At 51.9% G+C, this 14948-nt stretch overlaps 1 protein-coding gene across 6 annotated transcripts in view; it reads left to right on the top strand.

Moving 5' to 3' along the window:
• STK32B (serine/threonine kinase 32B) overlaps nt 1-14948 on the top strand; it is a 412641-nt gene that overhangs the window by 133111 nt on the left and 264582 nt on the right. For 5 of the 6 annotated variants that reach the window (XM_047718860.1, XM_047718857.1, XM_047718856.1 and 2 more), the window contains one exon: nt 6091-6242. In XM_047718860.1, coding sequence (XP_047574816.1) covers nt 6091-6242 — 152 coding nt within the window. Of the gene's footprint in view, nt 1-6088; nt 6243-14948 lie in introns of all 6 variants that reach the window. The other variant, XM_047718861.1, reaches the window with a different exon arrangement.

The raw sequence follows: 14948 nt of genomic DNA, 5'->3' as shown, positions 1-14948 counted from the left end.
GCAGCTGGATAGAGACTTTCCTGGAGCCCAGAGAACAGATCTCAACCAGCCTGCCCATCAGACTTTCCGGGGGGGAATCTTTAAAAACCACAAAATCCCAGGGCCCTCCCAGACCCCTGGGTGTGCTGCAGAACCTTCATCACCAGCACTCTGAATGTGAAGGGGGGCTGGAGACCCCCCCCCCACCCCAGACACCGGGGCTGCGGAGGTTTGCAATATGCATCGGTCCCCTTCTCCAGTCCCACGTGGAGATGTCTGCGTGACACATGCCTTCCTTCCGGCAAGTCACCTGAAATCCACGCTAGCTAGCATATTTTTATCTGTCCCAGTAAGTTGTGATTCATAGCAATAACATCCGTTCCTAACTGAATTAGAATAATGAGGAATGCTAATTGAGTGTTTGCCTTTTGGCAGCTTGGGCGGCTTTGGCCAAACCTCTCTCTGTCTGCCTCATTAACTGGGATTTCTCATGGAAATCTGTGCTGTGTTGTGAAGGAGCTGTGGTTGTTGCTGGGGATCCACTGCTTTTCTTTTGAAGTCAGAGGTTCCCAGGACCTGGGCAGTCACCTGGTGGGGAGGAGAGGAGTGCTCACTTGGCCTCTAGAGCACCTGCCATGAGCTCATGAGCTTTCAACAGATTCCCTCCATCCCGAGGCTGCCATGGGATTCGGAGGTTGGAAAAACAGAAACCTCTCCTCTTCCATTGTCCAAACAGTGGCCCCAAGGATGCTGACCCGCTTGCGGCCACACAGGGCATGGTGGACACAGTAGTCAATGAAATCCAGCTCCTTTGTGAATTCTGCCTCAGGCCTGGAGGTCAGTGTCAGGGAGGCCTTGGGATCAGGAGGCCATGATGCCCATAGGGAGTGAGGCCCAGGGAGGGCTGCAAGAGGATGTATCCTAAGCAGAGGGAACAGAATATGCTCCTACCAGGAGTCCGGGGCCAAGGTGGTAAATTCACGTGTCCTAGCCCCTGAAAGTGTGTTTCAATAGGGAACCATGTATCCTGGCCCCTGCCTTCAGGATGTTTGGGCTCTGACCATTGGAAAATAAACAGGAGTTTATAATCCAGTACAGGAAGGAACATAGGATTCATAATCCAGTGTGTGGAGCAGCTTGCTAAAAATAGGGGCTCTGGGAGCCCATTGGGAAGGGTCTAAATATGGAGTTCAAGGATAAAGGGAAGCTTCCTAAAGAAAGCAATGAACGGGCACAGAGTTAGCGGGTGAGAGGGTGGGGGAGGAGGCAGGAAGGGGAGAAGGCCATATGGGGGTGGAGGAATTCTTTAAAGAAATCCTAAAGGGCTTGAGATAGTTGGTATGGTGTTTTTGTATGTGGTGTGGATGTGTGTGTGTGTGTGTGTGCTCTCTGTGGTGTGTGTATATGCATGTGTGTGGTATGTACATGTGTGTCTAGTGTGTGTACACCCACGTGTGTGTGTCAGAGGTAACAGGCAGGGAGGGCTTGGAATGACAAGATACAGACCTTGTTTCCTGAAGGCAAAAGAAAGCCCTTGAAGGGTCCCATTTTTCAGAAGTCCCCACTAGGCAGCCGGACACGTGCAGAGAGCAGAGCAGAGGTGGGACCATCCACTTAGGAAGCTATGACAGTGAACTTTTCCTGTCTGAAATTTCACACATTGAACTCTAATAGCCCAGGATTGCTCTGCTCACAGGGACTCGCGTGGAGAGAACATAGGCTGTGAGCTGGGGCTGGAATGTGGGGTCCTGGGAAGCACAGACTTTGGGAGCAGAGTGTAGTCAGCGCCCCCTGCTTCAGGGCTCAAGGTTGGAGTCCAGGCATCCGTCTGTCCATCACCCATAAGCCCACGTTTACTGGGTGACTGCATGGATCACAGCCCACTCTGTGGGCTCCACAGAGAACTGACCATAGACCCGGGACAGTCAGTCCTCACATACATGCACAAAAGAGCCAGGAGCACTGAGGCGCTTCGCCGAGTTGGTCAGCCGCAGGTGGTTGGCCGTGAGGAACATGGATAGACTGTTTGATGGCCTTTGGTCACCTTAACAAAGAACCACAGGCTGGTGGCTTGGAACAGAAGCTGATCTGACGGTTCTGAAAGCTCAAGGGAAGATCCGTGTGTGTGCCTCTCTCTTAGGGGGTTGGCAGCAATGCTCGGCGTGCCTCAGTCTATAGACTTGTCATCTCTCCCAGTTCTGCCTGCACGGTCCCGTCCCCCCCTCCTCTGGGTCTTCTTGCTTCTTTTCTCTTTTTATAAAGACACTGGTTGGATCTAGAGCCTGCCGGAATCCAGAGGGATCTCAGGACTCTTGACTTCATCTGCAAAGGCCCTTTATTCCGATAGGGGCACGTTCCCGGGCTCTGGGGTTTAGAACATGGACATCTTTTGTTGAGAACAGCTGCTCACCCAGTAACTAAGGCTGCCCATCCCCTTTCCTTCCCCTCCTCTCTAGTTTTGTTCCTTCCATCCCCTGTGCCTCAGCCACCTGCCTAAGACAAAGCCTGGGGATGCTCCCAAGTGTCCCCACTTCCTTGGTTCAGCAGCGTGAAGGGCTCTACCCAACCACTCCAGCAGGTCAGGAGGAAATGTTGCCCTGACTAGCCCAGATTCCTCCCTGCAGCACCCCTGCCCTTCCTTCAGATGGGTCCTCTATGGCAGTTATGATGAAAGCCTGGTAATCATAATTACAGCTGCCATTTGTGGAGGGCCTCTGTCCCAGGAGCATTATATGTGCATAATGCCGTGAGAAGCAAATTAAACTAGCCTCCATTAGCAACTATGATGTGAGACACCATACTGCACCATTTGACGCATCCCTTCTCATGCCCGCACAACAACTCTGGGAGGAAGGACATATCACTCCCACTTAACTGATAAGCAGACTGAGGCTCCGAGAGGGTGGGCAACTTACCCAGGCTCATGCAGCAAAAGCTGGGTTAAAAGCCTTGGTCAGAGTGTCCCCAGAGCCCAGACTTTTCTGCATGTCTGTGACTTCCCAGCAGACGTTCATCTCCACCCAGTGAATTAGACTTGCCTTACGTCTCCTGTTTCAGCCTCGATCTCATGGTCAGGTTGATTCAGTTGTTGCTATGAGCCTTGCTTGGCCAATGAGGAAGCGAGGCCAAGCATAGGTGGGTGGTCCCACTCTTGGTCAGCAGGAGGACCGGGAGCAGAGCACCCCTCGCCTGGCCCTGGGTCCAACCTCCTGAGCTATGTGCTCTTGAGAAACGTAAGGTACCTCTAAGACGCCTAGAGAACAGATCCAAGCCCTTGTTTTATCCAGGAGGGAGTCAAGGTGCAGCCACACTCATTCATCAGTGTCAAGCTGGCAGGGCCCCATCCCTTAACATCCCTCCTTCATTTGTTTGTGAAACCAAACTTCCAAGCTGTCCCCAACATCCTGTGTCAACTGCCCTTCTCTGCCATGCTTTGCAAAGTCTCCCTTCCATGCTCCATTCCAATCCCCAGCTCTCTTTGAAAGCCGGAATGCTAACTGCACTTTGAAGAGCCTTTTCCAGTTCCTCCCCTGGTGCTGTCTCTGAGCTGTGGTGAGTGTCATGCTCCCTCCTGCCCAGGGGGTGAGAGCCATCACTTGGCACTTCTGCCCCCCACAACTGGGGAGGGTCATGGAGGTCTTTATCAGCCAGGCCTTGGAACCAGGCCCTTGAGTAGACTTGAACTAATCACAGCTTAAGCTTTTGTAACTGATGCACTTTGCTGGACTTCAGGGCTCCCAGCCCCGGCAGAGGCAGTGTCCATCGAAGTGTGGACTTCTGAGAAATCACAAGAGAAGAGAGAGGGATGAGAAGCCCTGCCCACCACATGTCTGCCTGCAGATGTGGGTCTCAGGAACTTGGGTCCAGGGTTCCAGAAGTCTCTGCTAGGATGCCCACAAAGCCAGGGTCCCTGGTGCTTTTCGTGGGACACCTTTGCTACTTAGTGTTTTATACTTTCAAGGTCACTGGAAAGGACGTTCCATGGACCTTCAGTCTCATGCCGGTGATTTTACTGCCTGGAAGAACATCCTTTTGGAGGGGGCATGAAATGTGCTGTTTAAGATATTAAGAGTCAGGATATTTATCACTCCCTGTTATGCTGGGCACTTCTACTGCCTTGGTCTCATGTAGTCTCATGTAGTTTCCCCCCTCCAGGGGTTCAGGGTGGGCCTGGCTAACTCCCTTCAGAGACTGGGGCTCAGGGAGGCAGAAGCGAAGCATGGGAGGGAGTTCAGGCTCTCGCCATTGTCTTGTATCTGCCTCAAACATATTCACAACATGTCAGAGATAAAAGGAGTCTGATTTCCAGCAGAGGAACAATGTGGCATGCTGGAGAAGACCCCAAGCCCCTGAGATGGGGTCTCAGGGCCATGATCTTATCCCTGGCCTTCTGTCTCCAGTGTCCTTTTCTCAGGGAGGAAGCATGTTGGTGGAAAGTACCTGCTGGGGAAGCAGGGTCTGGGTTTGGATCCAGAGATGTGAGGAGGGACTACAGACTTCCTGTGCCTCTCTCCTATCTGACAAGTGACGATCATAATAGTAGCTACCTGTGCTGGGTTGAATAGTGTCCCCCCAAATTCATGTCTTCCTGGAACCTCAGAATGAACCTTATTTGGAAGAGGGTCTTTGCAGATGTAATTAGTTCAGATAAGTTCATGCAGGAGTAGAGTGGGCTCTGAATCCAAAGACTGGCATCCATAAGAAGAAGGTGAAACTTGGACACAGAGATGCAGATACACAGAGAGGAGAAGGCCATGAGACAGCAGAGGCCAGATCAAAGTGACCGCTGTAACCCCAGGGATGCCCAGGAGTGCCAGCTGCCACCAGAAGACAGAAGACACAAGGAAGGACCTTCTCCTGCAGTCTCAGAGGGGCACGGCCCTGCTGACACCTTGACTTTGGGTCTCTGGCCTCTAGAAACAAGAGACAATGTGCATCTTGTTGTAAGCCACCCAGGTTGTGGCTCTGTGTTGTGGTGGCCCAAGGAAGTAAGGCCAATACCTTATCCAGTCTTTGGGAGGACAGGTTGATACAGTCCTTGTTAGCTGTTCATGGTGCATACGAACATTTCCTGCTGCCCTGCACTCCTTGCTGGGTGTCCTCAGTCCCCAGGTCCTCCTGTAGACCCCTCCATTTCCCTAAAAGCCTCTTCTTTTCCCATCAGTCCATCCTTCTGTCCTCATGGTCAGGCACTAACTCCTCCAGGGAGCGCTCCCTGATGGCCTGTCCTCCTACCTGCCTCTGTGGCCCCAGCAAGGGGGTCACTCCAGAGTCAGACTGTCTGGGTTTGACTCTCTGCCCTGACACGTAGGGCCTTTTAGATGCTGGGCGCACTAATGAGTGCACTCAGGGCCACAACTTCCCGCACTCAAGGGAAGATGGAGGATTCATTGGAGAGGTCATTGAATGGATTGTCACGGAGAACATTTGCTCAGCGTCTGGCCCACAGTAAAGTGCTTGGTACCCAGGAGCTGCCATCATGGCATCACACCCCACCCTTTCCCCCTCCATGCCTGAGGCTAAGGATCCCTGGGAGCAGGGTACAAGGCGAGGACTCGGTTCAGGGCACTGGCGAGGTGAAAACAGCACAGAGAGGTGATTTGGGAAGTGAGTCAGGGAGGAGAGGCAGGAAGACTGCCCGTAAAGGGTGTGCCATCCAGCCAGAGGCCCCATGGGCCACTTCTCAGACTTACACCACAGAACGGGCAAGCGTCCTGCAGTCTAGACACTGTTCCTGCCAGTCTGTTGCCTGTCACTGCGGACAGAGAGAGTCCTCGAGCAGAGAACAGCGGGGCTGGCAGACAGGTGTGTGCTCAGGTGGGGTGAGCCTGGAGAGACTGGGCACAGGTGCCGTGTCCCTCACGGCTGCGGACATTGGTGCATTTTTGTCTGTTTTCCTCCTACGCTGTGCACCCCTTGAAGGCAGTGGATCCGGCCCAAGTTCTCCGTTTTCCAGATGTGGACAGGCTATGGCAGAGCCAACACTGTGCACCAGTAGCTTCTCAGAACAGGGTCTTAAACCCGGAGGTGGAAGTGCAGGGAGAGGGTTGCCTTTTTTCCTCCCTTTGGTAAATGTTGGCCTGAATGTTTTCCCCTTTGGTTGTTGCTCAGGTATGCATCGTGCAGAAGCGAGACACGAAGAAAATGTATGCCATGAAGTACATGAACAAGCAAAAATGCATCGAGAGGGACGAGGTTCGGAACGTCTTCCGGGAGCTCCAGATCATGCAGGGGCTGGAGCACCCTTTCCTGGTCAACCTGTGGTGAGTGACGGCACGCTGGGCTCCCTTGGCATCTCCACCGCAGAACCACGTGCAAAAAGCCCGCTCTGCCGAGAGGAAGCTTCTGCCTGGTAGAGAGATGGGAACAAAACTCTCTGGATGCAGATACCCTTTGGAATGTTTTGTAGAGTTGTGTTCTCTGATGGCTGTTTTGTGGAGTACATTTTCTCATGGCATCTGGAAGATCTGCTCACTTCATTTTAATTCTGTTCTCTTACCTGATGAAATGGGCGATGAAAATAGATTTTGAAGAGAAGGCTTTTGTATTTCTGAGGAAACGTATGGGAAGCTGTAAGAGAAGGCCAAATAGAGGGGACTTTGGTTTTTTAAAAAATGTCACCCGTAGTGTTGATGGCAAGAAGGCTGCCCTGAATGGATATGCTAAATTCCAAGTTCTGACTCTGGCCCAGAAGGCCCTTCTCTGCATCCCATTCCTGGCTATTGTCTCTGCTTTAAACTGGCATTCTTGAAATGCCACCTGCTGGTGGTTCCCTGCCCCTGTGCCTTTGCAAGGACATTTCCTCTTCCTGAAATTTCCACCTGCGTCTCTCCTCTGCCCTTTCCCCCACGGAGTCCACTTCCTCTGACCAAATCCCCACACATTCCTTTCATCCGGCTTAGGGGGCCCTTGGGGCAGGAGCCTTCCCTCGAGCACAGGCCGGCTGAGTGCCCCTCACCGTGTCCACTGGCTCTGTGTTTGACCCACCCACCCTTCCCACTGTGAGCCCCAACCCAAGCCTGGGGTCTTAGGGAGGAATCGCTTGCTCCTTGAAGGCAGGGGCTCTCTTGGTTGCTTCTGGGAGCCTGACACAGTCACAGACACGTCAGAGGTACTTGCTCCACGTTCCCAGTGCTGGGTCTTGTTGAAGGGGACAGAATAGGCTGTTCTAGGACACAAACTCTGGCTGTTTCATTGTGCACCTCAGGTGAGCATCCTTCGTGACCCTCAATGGGAAAGTCTAGTCTAGCACATACTCCCAAAAGGCTGCCACCCATTTTTTCCTTTGCTCTCCACGCTTAGAGGCACCCCGAACAGGGGTGATAGACCAAGGCGACACGAGTTGTCCTGCTTGGGAAAACCACAGTGCACTTGGCAGGCACCGCACACCCGGGCGTCTCCATGGGGACAAGCCTAAGTCTGCGTTACAGGCTCGAGCTTGAGGCACAAGCGCAGGTTCTCCATGTCTCCAGGCAGCGAGCCAAACCCTTCAGTGGTTTGTGGGAATTAAACCCTCCCAGGGGACTCCTTAGACTGGAGTGCGGGGTCTGGATGGACGCCTGGATGCCTGACGCGTGTTGAAGGAGGGGCTTAGGCTGGCGCCGCCCCTCTGGAGGCACTGCCTTTCCGTGCTCCGTTGATGTGCTGCCAGATGCAGGTTACTGCCACCCACCCAGGACGACGGGACTGCAGACTGCGCGGAGTGAGGGAGGGCGCTCTCTGCCGTCGTTGGGCCCCATGGCATGGCATTCCCAGTGTGAGCAAGAGGGAGTGACTGGCTGCTGGAGTTCAGAGTCACATCTCAAAGTGTCACCCATTAATGTGATAATCATGCCCTTGGCTGGGATGCCTGGCTGGCTCAGTCTGTGAAGTCTCCACTCTTGATGTCAGCTTGGATCGTGATATCAGGGTCATGACATTGAGCCCTGCGTCTGGCTCTGCACATAGTGGGATCTGCTTGGGATCCTCTCTCCTCCTCCCTCTGCCTCTCCTCTCTCTCTCTCTCTCTTTTTAAAGATTTTGCTTATTTATTTGACAGAGAGAGAAGAGGGAACACAGTACAGAGAGTGGGAGAGGGAGAGGGAGAAGCAGGCTTCCCACTGAACAGGGAGCCTGATGTGGGGCTCTATCCCAGGACCCTGGGACCATGACCTGAGCCGAAGGCAGAGGCTTAACGACTGAGCCACCTGGGCGCCCCCACCCTCCCTCTTAAAATAAAAATAACTAATGCTCTGGTTTACTGCTAGGACCATTTGGACAGTCAGCTGAGGGGGAAGGATAGGAAGGTATGTTTTCTGTAAATGAAAATCTTGCCCACTGTAAGAGGTCGTAAGTTGTGCATCTATGTATGATGAGAGGTGGGCAAATCCAGCTCTGAGCGAACTGGAAGGGCCTCTCAGCCCGCTCGTCTGTCCTGAGCACTTCGCACAGGGTATGGCTCAGGATTTATGCAGCTATAGGGGCAGAAACTTAAACTTGCTTCAGCGCAAAGCAGAATCTCTTGCGTTTTGTAGCAAAGAGGTCTAGAATTCCTGTGGCTTTGGTGTCTGTCTCTTTTTGGTGTTAGCTTTGTTTCCAGAGCTGTGACTCGCTCTGCCTGCTGCTTGCTCCGACTTCCCCTGTTAGCCAAACAGTCTCAGCAGAGGATGAAGGGGATGGGGGGCGGGGTCGACCTGGTTCAGGTCATGTGCCTATTCCTGAAGCAGTGGTGGAGGGAAAGAGGTGAGTTCCACCTGTGTCTCTGGAACCCAGAATGAGGGAGGAGATGGAGACCCGCAGAGGGAGACTGGAGCCTGTTTCTGGGAAACCGTAGTGTGCCTGCCAGGTGGTTGGAACCAATCACCTGCTGCAAGGTGAGGGCCCTGGGCCCCCTTCCTCAGAGAGGGAGAGCTGGGCTCAAAGAAGCTCAGTCGAACTGTGATTCAAATTCAAGGCCATCCCACTGTGTCCAGAGGTTTTCAGGGCAGGAGAGATGTGGGGAGAGGAGAGGAGAGCAATGTTAGACGGAGATGACCTCTAATGTTTATTGATAAGTATCCCTAACTTCCCTCATCCTCCTAACAGCCTCGTTGGTTTCTTACTGTCATCCTAATATTATTGTCCCCATTATACAGATGGTATAACCGAGTCCCACTGCGAGTAAGTGGAGGAGATGGGACTGAAGCCAGCCTCTCTGGCATCAGCCCCTCCCCCACAGCTGGGGTTAGAAGGCTTGAGCCCTGTCCCCTGCATGGAGACCCTCCTGCCAGGCCTCTGCTTGGCTGCCTCTCTGGCCCCTGCTGGAAGGGAGCAGAGTGTGGAATTGCTCGATGGGTTCATAAGAACATCGCCGCTTTGCATTAATTACACGTCAGCTTTCCATCTCCTTACAAGGAGGATGAGTTATCGAAGCCTTGGAAATCCCCCCCGTGCCCCTTCTTGTTTGGCTTTTTGCTGATGTACTCTGTAACTGGCAAGGTGAAGGTCAGGCATTGATTATTTGCATGCCAGTTTTGACTCTGAGGAATGAATGATGTGTGTTCCCAAGCCTGTGATGATCCAAGTTGTTGTTCAAGAGCAATATTTTTACCTGTTCTAAGTCGGGCTGGTTTGCTCTCTAGGGCTTAAGACTAAAGGGGCAAAGGGAAAAGGGAATGAGAAATCACACACAAAGGAGGGTGAGGGTATTGCATTAGCAGGAGCCCTGGAGAGGTGGGAGAGGAGGGGAGGGCTGGAGAGAGGTGGTGGGTAGGGGAGGACAGGAGAGAGTTGGGGAGGAGAGAGGAGGGCAGGAGAGAAGTAGGATGAAGGGGAGGACAGGAGAGAGGTAGGAGGGGAGGACAGGAGAGAGGTGGGAGGGGAGAGGAGAGAAGGAGAGAAGTAGGGTGGAGGGGAGGACAGGAGAGAGGTGGGGTGGAGGGGAGAGGAGGGCAGGAGAGAGGTGGAGGGGAGAGGAAGGCAGGAGAGAGGTGGGAGGGGAGGGGAAGGCAGGGGAGAGGAGGGCAGGACAGAGGCCACTCTGGCTCAGAGTCTGTCCTCCTGGGTTTTAATGGCAGTCCTGCCTCTCTCATGCTGTAAGACTGCTGTGGACTGAACCATGGACTCCCCCGCCCCCCGCCCCAATTCATATACTGATGCCTGATTCCCCTGTGTGACTATATCCAGGGACAGCCTTCATGGGTTATTAAGGTGACATGAGGTCATTAGGGTGGGATCCTGAACAGAACAGAGGGTCTCCTGTGAGGATGAAGAGTGTCTCTTTGTGAGGTGATGATACAGTCAGAAGGAGACTTGTCCGCAAGCCAGGAGGACGTTTCTCACCAGAACGGGACCATGTCGGCGCCTTGATCTCAGGCTTCCAGTCTCCAGAGCTGTGAGAAAATGGCCTTCTGCGTTTGAAGCCTGTCAGGTCATGGACTAGAGAGGCCCTAAGAGCGAACTGATTCTCTGTGTCTCACTTTCCTTTCTTGTTAAATGGGAAAAGAAGGACAGCTATGCCATACAGCGGCTGGAAGGACCAGAGGGGTACCACTGTGCAGGTGCCACACGGATCAAGGACCGGAGATGGTGCTGACCATCTCAGCCCCTCTCACTGGGGTGGGCCTCCACTGCTTGCACAACTCACTTAGTCCCCCAGTCTCGGTTTCAAAACCCGTTCCCACTTACCGGGTTGCCTACATTTACCAGACTTGCTGTTGAAATGTTTCATTTAAAATTGCTCCCGTGAATCCCCTGACCATTTTACCGCTGAAGTCACCATGGGAGTGAATACCTGGCAGGAGAGGATGAGGACAGACAACCCACAGTCATTTCAGACAGTTCTCATAGCCGGTGTGTGTTTCTAGAAGCTTCCCTGAGTAGCGGCAGACCAAGTTAAGACACAGATCTCTGCACACCATGGGAGCCAAGAGAGACCCCCTTTAAATTAGAGGCTGACATTGTAAGTGCAGAGACTACTGTGTTAGGTGTTTAAGTGTGGGGCTGCTCTGACTGAAGCAGGGGGTGCAGGAAAGAGTTGTGGGGGCGGGGAGACAGAGACTGGCAGCCCCGCCCCTCCCATCCCTGAGAAGCTTTGATGAAGGATAAAAGCCCTTCACAATCCCTAGTTGCTGAGCAGCCTCATTTCCATAAAAATAATCATTGCTGTGGGGTCTGGTGACAGCATTCTTCCTGGTGGGCAGGTGGCAGTGTTCCTGCTAGGTCCTCATATGGGATGAGGGCAAGAAAGAGCTCACGCTCTCTCTCTCTCATTCCTTCTTAAAGGGGCACTGTTCCCACAATAAGGGCTCCACCTGATAACGTACTTCTCACCCAAAGGCCCCACCTCCAAATACCACCCTGCTGGGGACTAGGGTTTCAACATATGGCTTTTGATGGGGGAGGACACAAACATCGACCCAGGGCACTGGGCACATCTTACCAAGTGCAAATCCGAGGTCACTGTCTCTCTGTGTAGAACCCAACAGTGGCGTCCCCACACCCACAGACTTCGTGTCTCTCCATGACCAAGCAACTGACACTAGGCCAGCCTCTCCTGCTGACACCAATCTCAGCTACCATCTTGCTCCATTTCTGTTCCAACCAAACCAACTGACGAGTGGCACCTGTTATTCGTCTTGCTTTCTTTGTCTCTCGGGCCTTTGCATGGGCTGTTTCTCCTGCCTGGAACACTGTCTCCTTTTGTTCACGGTGAGAACTGCTTCTCCTCCCCCAAGTATTCTTTCATTAAATAGGTGTATATTGGACCCTGATTGTGTACCAGGTACTATCTAACTTTCTCAGGGTACAGGGATGAAGGGAGCCTTGTCTTCTTGGTGTTGATAGGCCAGGTTCATGTCCTCCATCGAGCTTCTTCAGCACTGCCAGACGTGTCCCCAGCTGGTGGGACTTTCTTACCAAACAAGGCAGCTCGGTCACATTTATCTGCTTGTGGGTCTGTTGCCACCATTAATAGGGAACTGCTTGGGGGATGAGCCATTCTATTCATCCCCGCATTCCCAGAGTCTGATGCCCAGTAAATTCATGCATTCAGTACTAAGGGCTGGCATGCAATACGGTAAACACCGTCCCAGCATCGGAGACAGACCTACTCTCTGTCTTCATAGTGCTTGCAGACATTAAGCCAACAGTTGATGTGCTCCCCTGCTTTCTTCCTGACACTTTGAGTAGTCACTGTCCTGGGGGGTCCTGGGATAACTTAAAGATATATAGATTACTCATGTCCCCCATGTGCTGGGGGTCAGGTGATCTCCTTGTCCATCCCGGATACACAGATGGAAAATGCTCATGGGGGTTTTCCAAGTCAGTAACTTCTTCAGCCTCCATCTTCATGGAAATTGCCTTAATAAAGGAGGCAGGAGGTGATGCTGGCTTGTTCAGGATTCTTTTTACAAACTTTACCATTCTAGGATTCGTTAACATCACTCATAACTTCTGGCTTGTGCTTTCAAGATGACAAATTGCCCACATTTTATTTTTTTTAAGTGCCATATGTTTGTTATTCTTAAAGGGGACAAGGTTAGGGTCATGCCTGTGGAACAGGATGGCCCGGGTTGCTTTCTGACATCCAGAGGGTGGGCCCTGGACTGTGGAGAGGGCGGGTGAGGAGACAGAGGTCGTGCCATGCAAACACAGGGCGCGTGGAAGGTGGGGCTGGGCCTGGGCCGTGGGCTCTGGTGTATTAGACCATCCCTGCGAGTGAATGGGGGATCCTGCAATCAGTCAGGAAGGGCATGGGATTTGCCCAAGGTCATGTGGAAGAGCAAAGACTTACCTTGGACCTGCTGTTGGTCTTTGGGGGTACTCTGCTCTGCCCCTCTCCTGACCCACCATGACACCTTCTTGTGCCTATTTCTGACTGCTCCTGATATTTCCCACGTATTTTTCTGAAATTAGGAGTGTCCTTGGCCCATGGGGAGCTACAAAATTCATCCCACACTTCTTCAATGCCTGATAATATTAGTAACACCACTCTTCATGGATCATCTACAGGGCATGACTTTTTTCCTATCATGTCTTGATTAATCCTCAGCAGCTTCTCGCGGAGTGGATGTTACTATCTCGTTTACAGTGGGAGAAACTGAGGACCCGGGAGTTAAGTAATTTGTGCAAAACTACATAGCTAACAGGAGGCAGCATTGGGATTGAAAGCAATAACATAGCAGTAAATAAATCCTTAGCAACCTGGGCTGCAGGGGAAAGACAGCAAGCCCTGAATTGTAGCATTGGCTGATTTCCATGTCAGGGCTTGCTGTGGACTGAATATTTGTGTCTTCCCCAAATTCGTATGTTGAAGCCTGACCTCCAATGGGTTGATATTAGGAAATGAGGCCTTTGGGAGGTGATGAGGTCATGAGAGTGGAGCCCTCATGAATGGGATCAGTGCCTTTATAAGAGAGGACCCACAGAGCTCCCTTCCCCATCTGCTGTGTCAGGACACCATAAAAAGCCATCTATGGACCAGAAAGCTGATGCTCATCAGACACCAAGTCTGTCTGTGTCTTGAGCTTCTAGCCTCCGGGACTGTGAGAAGGAAATTTCTGCTCTTTATAAGCCACCCGTCTATGGTAGACTGTTATAGCAGCCTGGATGGACTACGACATGGTTGAATTCAAAGTGACAGCATGATGTCAACCAGCTTGCAAAATTTCTGAAAATTTCACAATTTTTGTGGCCCGTGTAAGCCAGCTCCAGCACAGCCCTGACAGTCCCAGATCTAGCAGCAAAGCTTTTGCTGTCTCTACACATCCATGCTCTATGAGCTGGGACCAGGGGTGAGCCTCCCACACATGCAGATGAGCCAGGGATGAGCCCCGCCCTCAGGGAGAGGGATGCTTCGAGAGCAATGGGAGGAGGAATGTAGTACCTGTGCGCTGGACACAAAGTGGAAAGTGGAAAAAGGTCCTTCCTTCCTAGGATGCTGTTCTTGGAAAGCCTCCGTTTCCTCGTCTGCAAGTGGGGACAGTAGCTCTCTCCCTTCCATGATTTGTTTTTATTTTATTTTATTTTATTTTATTTCCTTTTATTTTATTTTATTTGAGAGAGAATGAGAGAGCAAGAGCACGAGTGGGGGAGGGGATGGTGTGGGGAACGGAGGCAGAAGCAGACTCGTCACTGAGCAGGAAGCCATACTTGGGGCTTGACCCACAGACTCCAGGATCATGACCTGAGCCAAAGGCAGACACTTAACTGAGCTAGCTGAGCTCAGCCACCTGACAACTGAGCCACCCAGGCGCCCACTTCCATGCTCTGTGAAGGCTGAGGCAAATGAGATCCAGTGGATGAAAGCCCGGTGGAAATGATCATTTGTTGGGGAGATATACCTTATTATACATCCTTCTGATAAAAACTGAAATATGACTAATGACCTGCAAATCCTTTGAATGGTTTATATGCATGAAACTCTGGTGGGAGGCAGGGAGCCTGGTTATACGTGTGAGGACCGCAGACAGAGCTGGTGGCTGCCCAAACACCTGGCAATTTTGTGTTAAGCTCACATCCCAAAGAGGCACAAACATTGCACTGGAATTAATACATTTCAATGGGGAGTGCTTACCTGCTGTAGGGAGCTTAATTAAATTGGAAGCTGCAGTGCTCTTGCTCCTCAAATTTTTGGAAGTCACAAGGCAGCCTCCCCGCTGTTCTTCCCCCAGCCAGGCACCTGCCCTCCCCCAGCCCACTCAGGTCTCTGGTCTTCTCCTCCCTCTGCCTGGAATAATCTCCTCTGGGCACCTGCAGGCACAGCCCTTCACATCCCTCAGATCTTTATCCACTGTGACCTTCTGTTGGAAGCTTTCTCTGAACACCCAACTTAAAACCCCACCCTGGCTGTCCCGAATCCACTAGCCCTCTTCTTTGCTTTATCTGCTAGGGTGCATGCCACCTTACAATACACCATGCCTATTATATTCTTATCTTGCTCCTTTTCTTTTTTTTTCTTTTTCCTTTTTTATTATTTAAATTTTATTAAATATTATTTAAATTATTTATTA

The sequence above is a fragment of the Lutra lutra genome, chromosome 2, assembly GCF_902655055.1.
Source record: "Lutra lutra chromosome 2, mLutLut1.2, whole genome shotgun sequence".
NCBI classification, from domain to species: domain Eukaryota; kingdom Metazoa; phylum Chordata; class Mammalia; order Carnivora; family Mustelidae; genus Lutra; species Lutra lutra.
The sequence above is the reverse complement of the archived record's forward strand: the minus strand, read 5'-3'. Positions and strand labels throughout refer to the sequence as shown.